This window comes from Protopterus annectens, chromosome 1.part1 (genome assembly GCF_019279795.1).
Source record: "Protopterus annectens isolate FY-2018-M chromosome 1.part1, PAN1.0, whole genome shotgun sequence".
NCBI lineage: Eukaryota > Metazoa > Chordata > Ceratodontiformes > Protopteridae > Protopterus > Protopterus annectens.
Window position 1 is genome coordinate 371,208,594 of NC_056726.1, and position 17,158 is coordinate 371,225,751.

At 43.8% G+C, this 17,158-nt stretch overlaps 1 protein-coding gene across 1 annotated transcript in view; it reads right to left on the reverse strand.

Annotated features, from left to right (window-relative positions):
• MYH9 (myosin heavy chain 9) overlaps positions 1-17,158 on the reverse strand; it is a 1,134,272-nt gene that overhangs the window by 469,891 nt on the left and 647,223 nt on the right. Inside the window, exon 21 of the mRNA XM_044075327.1 lies at positions 13,208-13,368. Coding sequence (XP_043931262.1) covers positions 13,208-13,368 — 161 coding nt within the window. The remainder of the gene's footprint in view (positions 1-13,207; positions 13,369-17,158) is intronic.

Consider the following 17,158-nt stretch of genomic DNA (forward strand, 5'->3'; position numbering starts at 1 on the left):
CAACGGGGTACTTAGCTTTTTAGATGACTTCGGTAACTGAAAACACAGGAGCTAACCGACCGGCACTTGCGAACTGCTTCTGCTTCAGGCACTGCGCGGCAAGAAAGACTGAAGATGGCGTCGGCTGATGCCTTTATACCCCAGCCGCTCTGACGTCGGGGAGGAGGCGACATCAGCAGACGCCGGACCCAGACTTTGGAATCCAGCCGACCGAAGGGCTGCCTGAGGCAGGACAACCACCCATATGTCAGGACTGCAGTTGCATTCTTGAAGGACATCGTGATTTCTTGCTTGGGGGGGGGGGGGGGGTACATTAGTAATGTTATGCAACTCTGGAATTTTGAGGGACTGACCGTGCTAAAATGTGAAACAAGGTAGGAAATGCCTTCTTGTCTGCAGTGTCCAGAAAGGCTCTCAGAAACTGCTTGTTCAGACAGCATTAGCCTCGGACTGAGCAAACTCTTACACTCTGGAAGCACCCAGCAAAGGCTGAGGCAAGATGGCAGATGTTCAAAGCTTTGATGCTTTGTTTCTGCTTGTAAAAGCGATTGCCACCCTAAAAGTCTAGTTGCAGGTGAGGGAGAGGTGGTCAACGCTTCCACTTTGAACAAAATTTTATCATAACCACATTTTCTTATCTTCCATGTTGCAGTATTCATAATGAGGGAGATTCTGACTAGGCAACACAAATGTCCGTCCAGTACAAACACAAGCTACTGCAAGGTACGCGAGACATTGCACATATATGGCAGATACTCAGCTGTACTAAATGACATCTGCACATACCATCCTCAGAACTGAATACGCCAGTCAGAACATCAGCCCTAGGATAAGAGGTAAAGAAAATTTAAGGCAAAATCCAAGGAAGAGCATGAACCAAGGGGAAAGGAGAGTGGGATAGAATACTGCAACATGGAAGAGAAGAGCATCTTGGCTATGGGTAAGATTTTACACAATTATTCTATGCTTTTTTATTCCACTGTTACAGTATTCATAAGATGGAGAATACCAAAGCTCATTAGAGAAAGGGGGGGGGGCACAAATCTCCACAAAGCCATGCAGAATTGCTCTAGCAAATCCTGCTCTAGATCTAGAAATATAATCTACTTTGTAGTGTTTTGTAAAGGTATGGACGGAGGACCAAGTAGCTGCCTCTAGGATGGAAGCAGTGTCCAGTACTTTAAAAGAGGCTCCAGATGAAGCCACAGCTCTGGTTGAACGTGCTTTAACAGAGGAACTCAGCCCAGAGATAGATAAAAGGTAATCGCTTTAGAGATCCAAGTAGAAACAGTTTGCTTAGAAACAGGTTATGAAAGGAAATTGCTCAGATTTTTCTAATGGATTTGGTTTTGTCCAGGTAAAATCAGAGTTGTCTGTGTACATCTAAAGTGTGCAGCACCCTCTAACTGGAGTTTTGAGGTGAAGGAAAGAATGTGGGTAAATGAATTGTTTGATTAAGAGAAGTCATTAACCACTTTAGGTATGAAAAAAGGATTGCTCTGAAGGGATACCCTAGCCTTAGGGAAAAACAAATGGTGGTGGTGCCATTAAAGCTTGGAGTACTAAAACTTGCCTAGCAGAAGTAATAGCTCCAGTAAAACAGTCTACGTACAACATTTTAGGGAAGCAGCAGGTTCCAAAGGTGCTTGGGTCAGTTTTTTCCAAAACAAAATGTAGGTCCCAATAAGTAAGACAGGTTTCCTTGGAGGCCTAATGTGTAGGACTTAAAAGTTTTACCTTTAAACTAGAGGCTAAATGAAGAGAAACGCAGACATGCTGAAATGGCTGACTGATGTGCTTTAACTGAATAGGCCAATCCATCCTTGAGCAGTTCACACAAGAAAGGACTAAGAGAATAGCAATGTAAAACAGAACTAGCCTCAAGACACCAGATAGAGAACCTCTTCCATTTGGACAAACAGGATCGCCTTGTCGTGGGTTTCCTGGCCTCCTGCTGGACAAGTATGTCCTCAGAAAAAAGATATCGGTAGCCTATCATCCACAAGTTCAGATTCAGTGTTCAATGTGGGCAAATGAGAGATAGCTTGTCTTGTGAGAGTAGATGCACCCTGTGAGGTACCGTGTGATGACTGCCCATGGCTAATTGCAGAATAGGGAACAAATGCCATCTTGGCCAAAAGGGGGCCACTACCATGATTTTTGGTTTGACCTGAATCTTTAGAAGGACCTGCTGAATAAGGGGGAAGGGGGGTCAAAGTGTAAAGAAACATGCCCTTTCAGGAGAAAGCTAGGGCATCCACCTTCCAGACCAGAGGTTGAGGGAATCTGGCACAGAACTTTGGAAGTTTCTGTTCACAGGGGATGCAAAGATCTGTTGAGTATACCCCACCGGTGGACATCCAGAAACATATCCCTGTGATCATCCATTTGTGAGCCTGTCATGGACCTGCTCAGTGTCTCTGCCTGAATATTTTGAGGTGATGGAATGTAAACTGTCAGCGTTGCTCTGCAAGCAAAGACCATCCTCCCAAGCTTTGATTGCTAACCTGCACAGTAGATGAGATTTTTCCTCCATTGCTTGTTCACACACCAGAGAACAATGGTGTTGTCGGTGAAGAGAAGTCCGGAAGCCTTGAAGGGCCAGGATCAGAGCCCTCAATCTCCTTGATGCGGCTGTGTTACTTCCTTATGGAGGGAGACCACAGACCTTGTAACTTGAGGTGTCCCATAGTTGCTCTCCACCCCAGCTCTGAAGCATCTGTGAACAGTTCTTGAACTGGAGGCAATGGCTGCAGGGGGAGTCAGATTCTGGGATATTTGTTGAATCCACCAAAGCAATTCTTTTTTCAGGCATGGAAGTGGTAGAACAAATTCTAGCAGATGAGCATGCTGTGATGAGGGTTTTCAAGTACCACTATTTTCCACATGTAAAGCCTGTCTAGACAGCACTGTTACAACAGAAGCCATGTACCCCTAGCATCTTTAGGAATTCCCTGGCAGTCAGACAGGGCAGTGGAAGCAACTGCAGAACATAATTTTGCAGAGATTGCATCTTTTGTGGGAGAAAAAAGGCCATCATAAGGTCTTTATTCAGCAACCTAGGAAAACCTGGTCTCGAGAGGGAATAGAGGATGACATGCTGAAGTTGAGTGAACCCCAGGCTGTGGAGTATGGAGATGGTGGTTTGAAGGTTCTGTTGCAAGGTGTCTAGATGTTCTTCTTGAATTAGCAGATCACCCAGATAAGGGTAAATGAGAATACCCTGGAGCTTGCAAAAGGCAATGACAGCAGCCAAGCACTTTGTGAATACCCTTGCAGCTGTAGGGAGTCCAAAGGGTAAAGCACAGATATGAAAATGAGGAAACAGAAAAAAGTTAAAATTTCCTGTAGAGAGGGTGGATGGGGATGTGCAGGTAAGCACACTTTATATCTGAAACCAGATAAGCTTGAGAATGCCGACGTGGGAACAGAGTCTGCAGGGTGAGCATCCTGAAGGAAGGTACATGAAGGAGCAGAGATGGGACAAATATAAGGCTGGTCTCCAAGGGCCATCTTTCCTGGGAAAGAAATTCTTGAATAGTTATTTCAAGTCTTGAATGACTTGAGGGAAAAGGTGGATCTGATCCTTTGGAGGTTCCCATGAAAGGTGGCATGGTTATCCCAGTTGTGTAATAACCCTTTTGAACAAAAGACAGAACCCAACTATCTGTGGTAATGCTTGTCCAATTTGAGAGGAAAGTAGAAAGGTGTTGGAAAGGGAGTTTTCTGAGCAGAGGAAGACTGGGATCAAGAGGTATCTGCCTGTGTGCAGTCTTATGTTGTTGGGAAGGACAAGAGTCTTTCTCCTTGCATAATTTGGTCTTGAAGGGTAGTTCCTGTGAAATTTAGGAACAGCAGAGGCAGATGTGTTTAAGCTTCTGCAGCGCCTCCCCTTTTCTCTTGAAGGGGGTTTGAAAAGGGCTGCAGCATTAGCAGCAAAGGCAGCATTGTCCAAAGATGCATCCATGACCTTTGCTTTGATGCCCTCAGGCAAAGGCTGTGATCTCAACCAAGAAAAATCTGAGGACAGAACCGGACAGCTGATCTTGCAGAGACCTCTGCTACATCGTAACTGCATTTTACGGAATATCTAGTTACCTACAAATGAAAAGGAGCGCAGCAACAACCACTACAGAGCATCACCATTTACTATAAAATAATAAAACAAAAATTCAGCATGAACTTTTCAACAAAATGAGCGCAATATGGAGTTGTGATTGGTCCTTAGTTTAAAAATAGTGAATGGATGAGGAAGGGTAATTTATCTGAAGGGCACAGCCCCGAAAGCGCTTATTTTGTTGAAAAGTTCATGCTGAATTTTTATTGTTTTATTATTTTAGAATAAACAGTGATACTTAGCGGTGGCCATTGCTGCTCTTCTTTTCATTTGTGGATCTTTGCATAGAGCAACTGGACCTTTGGTGGGGTTTTTCCTTACTGGCTTGCTAAATATCTAGTTACCTGGGATGAGATCCCCAAAAGGGAAGAAAGTTGGGTTTTTGCTGCAGAGTCTGGGAGATCTGCCAGCAATTTAGAGGCTTGTGAAAGTAGAGCCAGAACATACCTGGACATGCCTGTCTGGTAATTAATGTCCTTAACAGGCCACATTAAAATAGTGCACACCTTTTCACAATTCTTTCCATCATGCTATCTATCAGAGGGAAGATTGGTGGAGGGCAGTAATTTAAAAATGTTATCAGCAGACAAGGAGACTACCACAGCATGGTCTGCAAGAGGTAATTTATACAAGTAGCTGTTGTCCCCAGGCACCTTATAGAACCTGTCTGATCTCTTGTGTGCTGGGGGTTGAGAAAAGTACAGTTTTGTACCTACCATAAATGTAGATGTCCGAACTGGATAGCATCTGCAGTCATAACAACTGGGTTGTCCTGTCGTCAGGCGGCACTTCGGTCAGCCGGATTCCAAAGTCTGGGTCCGGCTTCGGCTGATGTCGCACTTCACCCGACGTCACCTCTGCTGGTCTTCGGGTATAAAGGCATCAGCCGACGCCATTTTCCTCTGTTTCTTGCCCCAGATGCCAGTTGCCCTCTTGGAAGGCTAAATTTTGGATAAATGCCAATGTTTCCAAAAAGATAGAAGGCAAACACAAAAAATAAGCATGTATGTACATATATACAAACAAATACACCACAAGAGACTCCCCCCCCCCCCCAGCTAGCTATTTGGAGGGTAAATACCCTAGGAGTACCACAGAGGGGAAGGAGGAGGTAATCCTGACTGCAGATGCTATCCAGTTCGGACATCTACATTTATGGTAGGTACAAAACTGTACTATGTCCTTCATGGATGCATCTGCAGTCATAACAACTGGGTAGAATACCATAGCCAACTAGGGGAGGAGGAAGAAAAATTATGGTGTGGTTAGGATCCCTTGCAGTACAGCAGTGGCAAACCCTGCTCGGGATCTAGAATACAGAGGTAAATTATAATGCTTGGCAAATGTATGCACGGAGGTCCAAGTAGCCTCAATAATGTCCTTGGTTGCCACAAGAAAGCTGTGGTAGTGGCTGTAGCCCTTGTAGAATGAGGCCTTATGCTCTGTGGAATTGGTTTTCCATGGTAGGAGTAACAGAATCTTATGCAATTTCCTATCCATTTGGAGATTGTCTGTTTGGAAATTGCTTTTCCTTCCCTTCCTGTTGCATAGGCTACAAAAAGCTGGTCAGTTTTTCTGTTATTTTTGGTTCTGTCCAGGTAGTAGCGTAGCTGTCTATGTACATCCAAGGTATGCAGCATTCTTTCCCCTCTGTTTTGTGGATTGGGGAAGAAGGTAGGTAGGTGGATTGCCTGGTTTAAAGACACTCTGGATACCACCTTAGGCATAAATGTAGGATTAGTTCTCATGGACACCCTATCTTGATGGAAGATTAGGAAGGGTTGTACTGCCATTAAGGCCTGAAGTTCAGAAACCCTCCTTGCTGAGGTAATTGCCAGTAGGAAAGCAGTTTTCCATGACAGGTGTTGTAGATCTGCTGTTGCTGCTGGTTCAGACGGAGGGAGTGTCAACTTTTCTAGCACAAAGTTCAAGTCCCATGCTGGTAATGGTGGTTTCCTAGGAGGTTTTACATTCTTGATCCCTCTGAGGAACTGCCTGAGTAGAGGATGTGAAAAGACAGGTGGATCTAAGCTGTATTCTGCTGAAATAGCTGATGCATGTATCTTGATGGGGGAATAGGACAGGCCTGTATGTAGAAGCTCTGCCAAATACTCCAGAATGTTAGCAATATCTATATTCGACACATCTTTTCCTCTTTCAGCACTCCAAATGACAAACCTTTTCCATTTTCCTGCATAGTTCCTTCTTGTTGAAGGTCTGTGGGCTTCAAGGATAATGTCTTTAACCCTTTGGGAAAGATCTGGATTAGTTGCTGCTATGTGATGTTCCAGGCAGTCAGTTGCAAAGTTTTTAGGTTTGGATGCATGATGCTGTAGTTGTTCTGAGTTATCAAAGGCATCAGGGGTATTGACCACATTTTCTCCTGAGACATGCTCCTCAGCAATGGGTACCAGTGTTGTCTTGGCCAGTTCGGAGCTATCAGGATTATCCTTGGACGTTCCTCTTTGATTTTCAGTAATATCTTGTGTATCAAGGGAAGAGGTGGAAATGCATATGCTGTCAGACCTTTCCAGCTGAAGGAGAGCGAATCCACCTTCCATGCAAGTGGGTGGAATGTCCTTGTGCAGAATTTTTTGAGCTGGTGATTGAGAGGAAGCAAATAGATCTATTTGTGGCATTCCCCATTTCTTTGTGATGGTCTTGAAGATGTCCGGGTGTAGCATCCATTCGTGAGCATCCGAGGTGGTTCTGCTTAGCATGTCTGCTAGGGTGTTCTCTTTTCCCGGTACAAATATTGCCTGTAACTGGATGTTGTAGCTGAGTGCCAGATTCCAAAGGTCCAAAGTCATTCTGCATAGGGGGTATGAATGAGTGCCTCCCTGTTTGCTGATGTACCACATGACTGTGGTGTTGTCTGTCCTTATCAAAATGGCCTTCTTTGAGGAATGGTCTGAATTTTTGGATTGCCAGTTTTACTGCCAGCATTTCTTTTTGGTTTATGTGCAGGTGCAGCTGGTCCTGAGTCCACAATCCTTGTACGCATTTGTCCAGCATGTGCGCCCCCCATCCTAGTCTGAGGCGTCTGTTGTGATGGTCTGGCTTGTTCGAAAGTTGTGGAAGGGTAGGCCTGGGTTTGACTGGCATGCTTGAGCCCACCATAGGAACTCCTGTTTTAGGCATGGAATTAGTGGTATTTCTGCTTCTAGGCTGTGCCTGTGTTGAGACCATAACTTCTTTAGGTACCACTGTAGTTTTCTCATATGCAGTCTGGCATGTGGGACCAAGATTATGCATGATGCCATGAAGCCCAAGGCCTGCAGAACTTTTCTTGCTGTTAGTTTGTTCTGTTTTGTTAATGCCAAGAAGTAAAGAGGGAGTTCTTTTTGTTTTTCTGTAGTTAGGAATGCCATTTGTTTTACTGTGTCCAATTCCGCGCCCAAGAATGTTCTTGTTTGGGATGGTATCAGCCTTGACTTTTGTAAATTGACTGTGTATCCCAGGGCTTGCAGCAAGTAAATGACCCTTTGTAAATCTGTTGTCAGCTTGCTTTTGTTGTCCGCTTGTAGCAGGCAGTCGTCCAGGTATGGATAAATTTGGATTCCCTGTAGTCTGCAGTGAGCGATTACTGATGCCAGGCATTTTGTGAATACTCTGGGCGCAGTAGATAAGCCAAAGGGCAATGCTGAGAATTGATAATGCTCTGATCCTGCAAGAAATCTGAGGTATCTTCTGCAATTTGGTTGAATGGGGACGTGCAGGTATGCCTCCTTGAGATCTAGAGTTACCAGCCAACACTCCTTGCCCAGCATGGGAAGAAGTTGCTGTAGGGTCAGCATTTTGAATTTTGGGACAATGATATATGTTTAAGATGGACAGGTCTAGAATAGGTCTCCAACTTTTTTCTTTTCTTGGTACTAGGAAGAGTCTGGAATAGAATCCTTTGCCCTGTTCTGTTATTGGTACTCTTTCCACAGCTCTCATCTTTGTTAATTCCGTTATCTGCTGTAGAGCTTCTATTTTTTGATTTGGAGGCAGGTTTGGCATTCCTCTTTTTACTGGTAAGGTGTGGAAGTGGAACCGGTAGCCTTGGTCTATGGTTTGCAAAATCCACTTGTCTTTTGTGATATAGTGCCAATTTTTCGAGAATAAGGCTAATTTTCCGCCTAATGGTGCTGCTATTTGCTCCCTGGTAGGCGGAGTTAGAGCCAAGTCACTGTGATTGTCCTGTTGCAGTGGTAGTGGTTGTGTCTGTGCCTCTGTTATTACCTTGCCACTGTCTGCCTCTGTAGGCACCTCCTCTGGATTGATTTCTGCCTCTGGAGCGTCTATTCCTGCCCCTTTGGGATCTTGTGGAGTCAGGAAAGGACCAATTTTGGCAGGCCAGTTCCTGCTAAACCTTGGGGCTGAACCTGTAAGAAATCTTTAACTGTTTGTACAGATTTTGCCTTTTCTTCCATTTTCTTCATTACCTGCTGGGCAGGTGTACCGAATAAACTGGCCTTATCCATAGGAGCATCTAATAGCTTAGCTTTAACATGATCCGGTAAGACCTGCTCTTTCAACCATGCATGTCTTCTTATCACTGTGCCAGTCATGGCTGATCTAAATGAAGCCTCCAGTGCATCATAGCCACATTTTAAGGAATGGTTACTAACCTGTTGTATGTTATTCACCATTTCTAATACATATTTCTTATCTATAGATTCATCAGAGGATACTTTTTTAGTTAACTGATCAAGCATAAACTCTTGGTATTGGATCATGTGAAACTGACAGTTTAAAGCTCTAGCTGAGAGAGTAGCAGAGGTGTAAACTTTTTCCCCATCTGTCCAAGGACCTGGATTCCCTTTCTGAAGGAATAGGGTTTTTGCTGTGGTCGAGGCTACTGCCTTAGGCCCCTGGGAAATAGTTTCGGGTCTGCCAGTAGGGCCTTGTATAGGTGGTGATGAGTGTCTGGAACCCTGTAAAATCTATCAGGTTTGGCAGGGGCTGGAGGTAAAGAATCAGGAGCAGTGCAGACATCATTAAATGCATCATCCACAACAGGCAAAACAGGAGGTATAGCTAAGGGCCTATGTTGTGGTAAATGCAGAAAAGTCCTAAGCCTTTTCTTGAATCTGAGAAATCTTGTCCCTGCCATTGGAATTGTTCTCTCATGGCATGTAAGGTTTCAAAGGAAAATTCCTCTGGTGGAGAGGCAGCTGGAATGGATTCTTCAGCATCGGAGTCTTCATAAGTAGAAAAAGGATCCTCTGGCTGTTCTGTAATGTCGAGTCATCCAGAATCATCAGAGGACACTGGCTCAGGGGGCTCTGTCCTAGGTCTCTTTTCTGGGGACTGAGAGGCCCTGTCTGGGTGAGATTGGGATCCCCTAATTAAGGATATTAAATCTTCTGCCAGAGTAAGCATTTGTGAACTAGAAGTGGGCCTGTGTGAGGGGGGTTTAACAGGCACACACTTAGCAGATTTGGCTGCTTTAGCCCTGGCAAAGGCCTTGATAGACATGGCTGCAGGGGGTCTAGCAGCACCACGTGCTGGGGTAGAAACATCCAAAGGGATGGTGTCTGATAACTCACTAGAAACCACAGTTGTAGGCAAAATTTCTGAGGCCGATTCAGGTAAGGTAGCAGGAGCCTCAGTAGTAGCCATGGATTCGGCTGTAGATTGACCAGTTTTCTCGGTTTCGGCCGAAACAGAGACACCTTGCTTAACCGTGGTTTCGGCGAAACCGCGGACAGCGGTGTCGGTCTTTTCCTTGCGTTTTTAACAATTTGGGTAGTCGGAGGATCCGGCGGCATAATGTAAGCAAAGTCTGAGCCGAAAACTGTTCAGCAAACTCCGACCGATGCCTTAGCGTCGGTTGAAGGAAGCGCAGGCGAACAGGCTGCTACGTCATGGTCTGGGCCTAAGCAAGGCAGACAATAAGAGTGGAAATCTTTATGAGGTATTTGTTTCCCACAAGTTAAACAGTTATTGACTTTTTCTGACATCGGCTGAGGCAAGAAAGAGTCCCCAACGGGTACTTAGCTTTTAGAAGTCTTAAGTAGTATTCGGTAGTAGTAATCTCTGGATCTGACCGACCGGCACTTGCGAACAGCTTCTGCTTCGGGCGCCACGCGGCAAGAAAGACAGAGGAAAATGGCGTCGGCTGATGCCTTTATACCCGAAGACCAGCAGAGATGACGTCGGGTGAAGTGCGACATCAGCCGAAGCCGGACCCAGACTTTGGAATCCGGACGACCGAAGGGCCGCCTGACGACAGGACAACCCAGTTATGACTGCAGATGCATCCATGAAGGACATCAGGGTGTTTAGATGCAGACAGGAAGGCATCATGAAATGCTGGAAAAACAAGCAGAATGGCTGAAGGACAGTCAATTTACAGGAGGTCATAATACCTCTTCTGGATCTCAGAGACTTGACTCATTTTAGACAGAGCTTCTCCAAAGAAGATATCCTCTATTGGAAAATCCTCTCCATTGGAGACCACATCAGAAGCATATTCCAAGGAAGAGTGAGTGGAATATGCTAGGGATTCATCTGAAGAGGATTCATCTTCATCAGATGCCTCTAATTCTGTGGAGGTATGGGTTGCTGGGGTAGCAGGTAACAAGAAAGGCCTAAAGTGCAAGGAAGGCATTAGATATCCCTTGAGACAATGCCAGTCGGGAAAAGGCTCCTGAGTGAAGGAAACAGGTTTTTGGTTGCTCTTAAGAGGAACCCCTACTCTAGTCTGGGAAGGAAGTGCAGACATAGGCCTGGCCTCTGAATCAGATGTCAGCACAACCTCGATGGAAGGGGTAGAAGAGGTACTGCATGGAATGTTAGGAGCGAGCCATGGTTCCCCCATACCATCCAAACTGGTTGATTCCAAGACCTCTGCGGATGTGCTGTGGGAACCCTCCATAGCAGCTTTCACAGTAGTATCTGCAGGGAGGAGGAACTAAACTATATGAGCCTCCAGGCCTTTACTGGCCTGAAGAGGGACATCCAGGACCAGAGGTGCAGCCAAAGATTTGGGCCTTACCTTTTTAACCTTTTTTTGAGGCAGCTCACCTGAAGGACCTGCAGTACACCCCTCCATACCAAACGCTAGCCTCTCAAGTCTCTGGTTTACTGAATTGTTAAGGGCGGGCAGATTTTGGAGAGGTTTTGGGACAAATGCCTGACAGATGGCAAAGGCCTTGTAGTCGTGATCAGACCACAAACAAAGACGACACTGATCATGGCTGTCTGTGTCAAATCAGTCTTCCACAAAGGCACTTGTCCTTCTTGGTTGACTAATCTCCAACAAACATGCAGTAGCAAAAGCATAAGACATTTTCCCCATTGGGCACTTATCTGAAAGAACTCTCGATCAGACAGACTAAGACTGGAGCAGTCACTTGGACTGGCAGCAGAGAAGTTCTGGGGATGGTACGTGGAGACATTTCTTTTATGTACTATGTGCAACATTGCATGTACCTTGCATAGGTTCATAGGTAGGTAACTAGGCTATCGGGCCTATATAAGCCTAGCCAAAAGGTACCCTGGCCTCCGCCACCCAAGAAAATTATTTTCCTGTGCCAATGTCTAGCAGAGCCACAGAAGTGATCCCCGGGGCGAATTTCCTATCTACCATCCAATCAAGACTTTTCTTGAAGAGTGCTAATGAAGAGCTTTGCTTGATATAGATAGGTAGTTTGAGTCTTTGGTATACTGGCCAGATGTTTGGGCCACCTAGGCAGAATCACCCTCATGTGGGCACGGTTACATTGGAAGAGGAGGACATCAGAAGGAATATCCCCTTCATCCTTTATTAAATAACAGATTTCAGAAAATGTGTCAAGTTCAATCGAAGGCAGAGTCTGGAGTTACAAAAGCACCTCAGTGGGGGAAAAAAAAGCACCTCAATGGAAAAAAAATACAAGAGCCTAAAGTGGTCTTCAGATTATAATATTGTCTGTGTGGGATTCTTTCTTTGGTACTCCTGTTTAAACAGGCAATGTACAACAAGACACCACATCAGCAAAGGACGTGGCACACAGACTTTTGCTTCTGAAGTCTTAAGATAGATTTGGTTATCTGCTTGGTCTTCTAGCTGAACCTTGCAAAATAAGGGCAGAAGTCAACTTTGTGCTGCATCACAAACAGGACAAGAACTATGAAAGGATTTGTGTTTTATGCCTTCCTTACAATTAATGCATTTTTATTAGGGCACCAGTTTTATCCTCAAGCATTCAGTACAAGCAGAACCTCAGATGAAACCGCTCCTTGAAGGGATGAAGGTCGGCCTCCAGTCTACTAGTCAGCTTCCGAAATTCAAGTAAACACACCCTTTTTCTCTTCACCCAGTCTGCACAAGCTACAGAAGCCATGGCCAAATGAAAGCCAAAACACCTTCCCTCATTTTTATGGCTACTTTTTTGGGAGGGGGTGAGGGATTGCATCAGTCCTCTATTCCAGTACATTGAAAACCAACACTACCCAGGCTTCTCTACATGGATACCTGGAACATTAGAATTTGTTTACTGGAAGGTCTGACTGGGTATATCAGAATACCCTTCTTTCAGCTGATGGCTGGGGGAGAAAAGTTTCAAATAATAAAAAAAAAAGCACACAGAGGTACACCAATAGACCAGAGTAACTACAGGAACTGAATTCCAGTAACAGTTGTAAAAATATAAAATGAAAAGAACCACCACCTTTTTTAAAACATATACATGGGGATATAAAGTACTACTACAACTGGAAACCATTAAATACTCAAGCTGTCAACAAGAGCCTCTGAGCAGATAGGTGTCATTTTCCCTCAACAGCCTTTTCCTTTCAGCTAAGAGGCTCCCTGAAACTCCCAGCATTTTGATAAAGGTCAAATTACAAATGCACACAAATACAAAGAAAGCCATACACATATGCACTGCAAAGACTCCCATTAGCCCAGTGGCAGGGACAACAGCACAGCATGGAATGCAGGAAATCTTGGATTCGAGTCCCAAATAAGAGCAAATGTCCTTTCAAGTTATATTTTAGCAATGCCTAAATAGAGGGGTGGGTGTGTTAGTGATTTTAGTGTACTTTTAGAAGCAGGCATCATCCCAGCTTCAGTTTGCTAATGAAAGTCGTAAAGTACATTTAAATACTACTTACTTTCTTGCCAAGTATCCCCTACACCAGGCCTGGAAGGCAATGATGACATCTGTGATTTTCAGATCTCTCTCCTCTTCAAGGTGAGCCAGGACACCAGCTCGGAAAAACACTTTACTCTGACCAATCCTATAGAGATTTGAATCTAGTTCCAGAGCTTTGATCTGTCAAACAAATGAACCAAAATGAGGCAGTTAACATTCCTAACACCAACACACAAACATTTCATTGACACAGACTCTAGGTGAGCTACATTTTAAGTTACAAAAGTAAACTACAACTGTTTACTTGCTACAGCTGCTCATGTCAGCAGGAGTTCTCCTTGTAAACCAAACCATATGCTCTTCTCCCCCAGTTTCTTCCCAGCTTAAGAACAAGGCTGCAAGTGAAAAGTTAAGAATGAAAATACAATCAAAATTAGGTTACCAAAATGGGAAACAATTCCCAGAGATGTATCGACTCAAGGGGTGGTGCACGCAAGCATTATCCTGGCAGATAAGGGGTGGACTGCCCCAAAATAATGTGTAAATTCTACATACAAATCACTTTAAAAGCCAGTGGAATTCAAGTATTTCATGTGTGGTCATACCACAAAACTTTTCAACTTTCTAAACTAAAGATTTTCTTCACCATTTTGCAGAGTTGCTTGTAGACTTTAGTGGTACAGTACAACTTCTGAAGGGCTTTGTCAGAAGTGGCCCTTTCAAAGGGAAATACTTCAGAAACAGAGGGTGAGAAGGAAAAGTGACTAAAGTCAACATTCATGCAGAAGACAAGTTTAAGAAACTGAACAGTCCTTAGAATTACAAGTCATCTGTGGTCAAATGTGTTGGGGATATCAAGCAAAAGCTGAACAGCAACAACTTGCAAAAAAATGCTCAGCAAGCTACATCACATTAAAAATACTATTCTATTAATGGACATACGTCCCCCCTACCAAAAACAGCAAAGTACAAGGTTAAGTTACAACTGCGCTTCCAAATCCTGGTCAGCTTAGTACAAGGTGCAGGCTGCGCATCTCTCACAAGACTACTTGCTGTTTCAGCAAAAAAAAAGTTAAATATTTGCATTTTAAACTAGATATCTGTCCAGACAAATCCTCTTCAGCTTCAATAGTTCACCTATAACAGCACTTATTCTGTAAAACAGACTCAATATTTTCAAAACCGCTTTCCCAACTTTTGTTGGTTCATGTTTTGGAATGCATATTCAACTAAATATCAAGTACAGTTCAAATGTTTCAGTTTTAAACTATTCCAAATGTGATGTTTGCATTGTATCCACTCCAACATGGAATCTTAAATTTCCCCAGTGTTCATATTCCAAACTTTGGAATTCCTTTTAACATCCTTCCCCACACCGGCCATACAATTCAAGGCTTGCCCTTCTCCCTACCCTCCCCATAACTCACGTCATTATATCTTTCCAGTGCTAGCCATCCATACTCCTCAAAGCCTTCCTTCAGCAGACATCCCTGCCTGTAACACTGCCTTAGGACAATTTATGCTGTCTATACCCATGCTACTCAAACCCCCCTCATCCTGCTCATGAACTTCTATTTCTTTAGCAGACGTTTGTGTGCAGTTCTTAGACCTATCATGTCTACTCAGCTCAGTTCTATAGAAAATGCATGTAATTTCTGGCATCTGATCCATTCATATACTTAGTTTCTAACATTCAGTCAGTTACGCCTATGCTTTAACCATGACCTCTTCTGTACTTATCCATCAACATCATTAATAGGCATCAGGAAAATGCATACTGCATTAAACTATCCAAGTTTATCACTACAATCACTTCAACTCCTCAATAAACACAGCTAAAATAAACACAGCTAAAATAAACTTTCACAATATACAGTCAAATACCAAATATCCTCAGCCCAGCAGGGCAATATGAACTACACAGGAAAGCATGTGCCACAAATTACAGTCTCATTAAATCTACAGGAGGTTTCAGTTATAAGTAAATGCTCATTCTATCCAGAAAGGCAGTACTGTTGTGCAAAATCTTAAAAATAGATGTCCTTCTCTCTGTTGTTGCAACATTCTTAACATTAAGGGATTTCCTGCCTTGAACGGCCCAGTGTTAGGCCAGTATACCAAATCATACTACCCAAGTTACTCCACATGTCGCAAGTATGATTCCTCGTGAACTTAGACCATAAAAGCAACGTCTAGATGTACCATCCTCAGAAATGAATGCCCCAGTAGGAATGCCAGTCGATGGAAAATAAATGAAGAGGTCAACAGTACATCCAAGAGAGAAAAAGGTCCAGGGGGTAGGAGGGAGGGAGGGATTGAATAGCATAACCGTGAACAGAAGGACATAGTCATGGTAATACTTTACACTATGTCCTAGTCTACTGTTGCAGTACTCAACATAAGTGCGCCAAAGCTCAGAAGAAACTTGGGAAGGACCACCTGTAGAGCTCTCTAGGAAACCATGAAGAATGCCCCTAGCAAACCATATCTAGCTCTGGAAATTCCACCCAACTTGCAGTGCTTGGTGAAAATATGCACTAATATCCGGGTAGCAGTCTCAAGAATGGAGAGTGTCTAACCCTTTAAAAAAGAACCAGATGCCACAACCCTAATAGAATGAGTCTTAACAGAGAAAGGAAGAGTCTTACCATGAAAGACAAAGAAACCGCTTTACAAATCCAAGAAGAAACTTTCTGCTTGGAAATAACCATCCCCAAAGACATGAGATGAAAAACAAAAAGCTGATCAGATTTCCTGATGGCCTTACTCTATGCACATCCAAGGTGTGCAGTACCCTTCTTGCTAAGATATTGTGGAGAAGGGAAAAAGGTAAATGAATAGATTAGTCAAGTGACATCTCATTCACCATCTCTGGCATGAGGATTGGTAGACAAGGACACCCTGCCCTTATGGGGGGGGGGGGGGGCAAGCCATAAGGGCTTGAAGCTCAGACACCAATCTGGCTGAAGTTAAGGGCCAACAAAACAGTCTTCCAAAAGCAATGTCGCAAGGAAGCTGAAGCTGCAGGCTCAAGTTGCCAGAGTCAATTTCTCCAAAACAAAATTAAGATCCCACTGATAAGAAACTAGCTTCCTGGGAAGTCTGATGTGAAGGACGCCTTTAAGAAATTGTTTTGCCTCAAACCTAGAAGCTAAAGGAGGAGATAAAGGAGGTCAAGCAGAAACAGCCAAATGTGAAGCCAACCCAGCAGAGCAACTCACAAAGTACAGTTTTGTACCTACCATAAATGTAGATGTTAGTTCACCCTGCTGCAGTCATCACACTTGGGTTACCCTGCCGTCAGGCGGTCCTGCAGTCGGCCTGAGTTCCAAAGTCTTGGTCCGGCGTCGATTTCTATCGCTTCTTCCCTGATGCCAGTCTGACAGGGGTATACAAGAGGCATCAGACGCCATTTTCTTCAGTTTTTCTTGCCCCAGATCCCAATAGGTAGGCTATAATATATATATATATATATATATATATATATATATATATATATATATATATATATATATATATATATATATAGGTGTGTACACACACACACACATATATATATATATATATATATATATATACACACACACATGTATAATAAACATAAAACAATACCTTCAGGCACAAGCAAATACACCACAGACGTTGTATACGATAGAGTGGTATAGATAAGTCCAGCTAGTTCAGAGGGGATGGAGGGAGGGTAACCTGGACTGCAGCAGGGTGAACACTTGATCTACATTTATGGTAGGTACATAACTGTACTATGTTCATCGTGTTACCCTGCTGCAGTCATCACACACGGGTTGAATCCCAAAGCTAAGGATGGGGGGGTGGAGTTAAACAGGGTTAGAAGAAGCTAGTAGGCCCTAAAAAACTGCAGTGGCAAAACCAGCTCTAGTCTTAGAATATAGAGGTAAGTGACAGTGTTTGGTGAAGGTGTGCAGGGAACTCCAAGTTGCAGCTTCCAGAA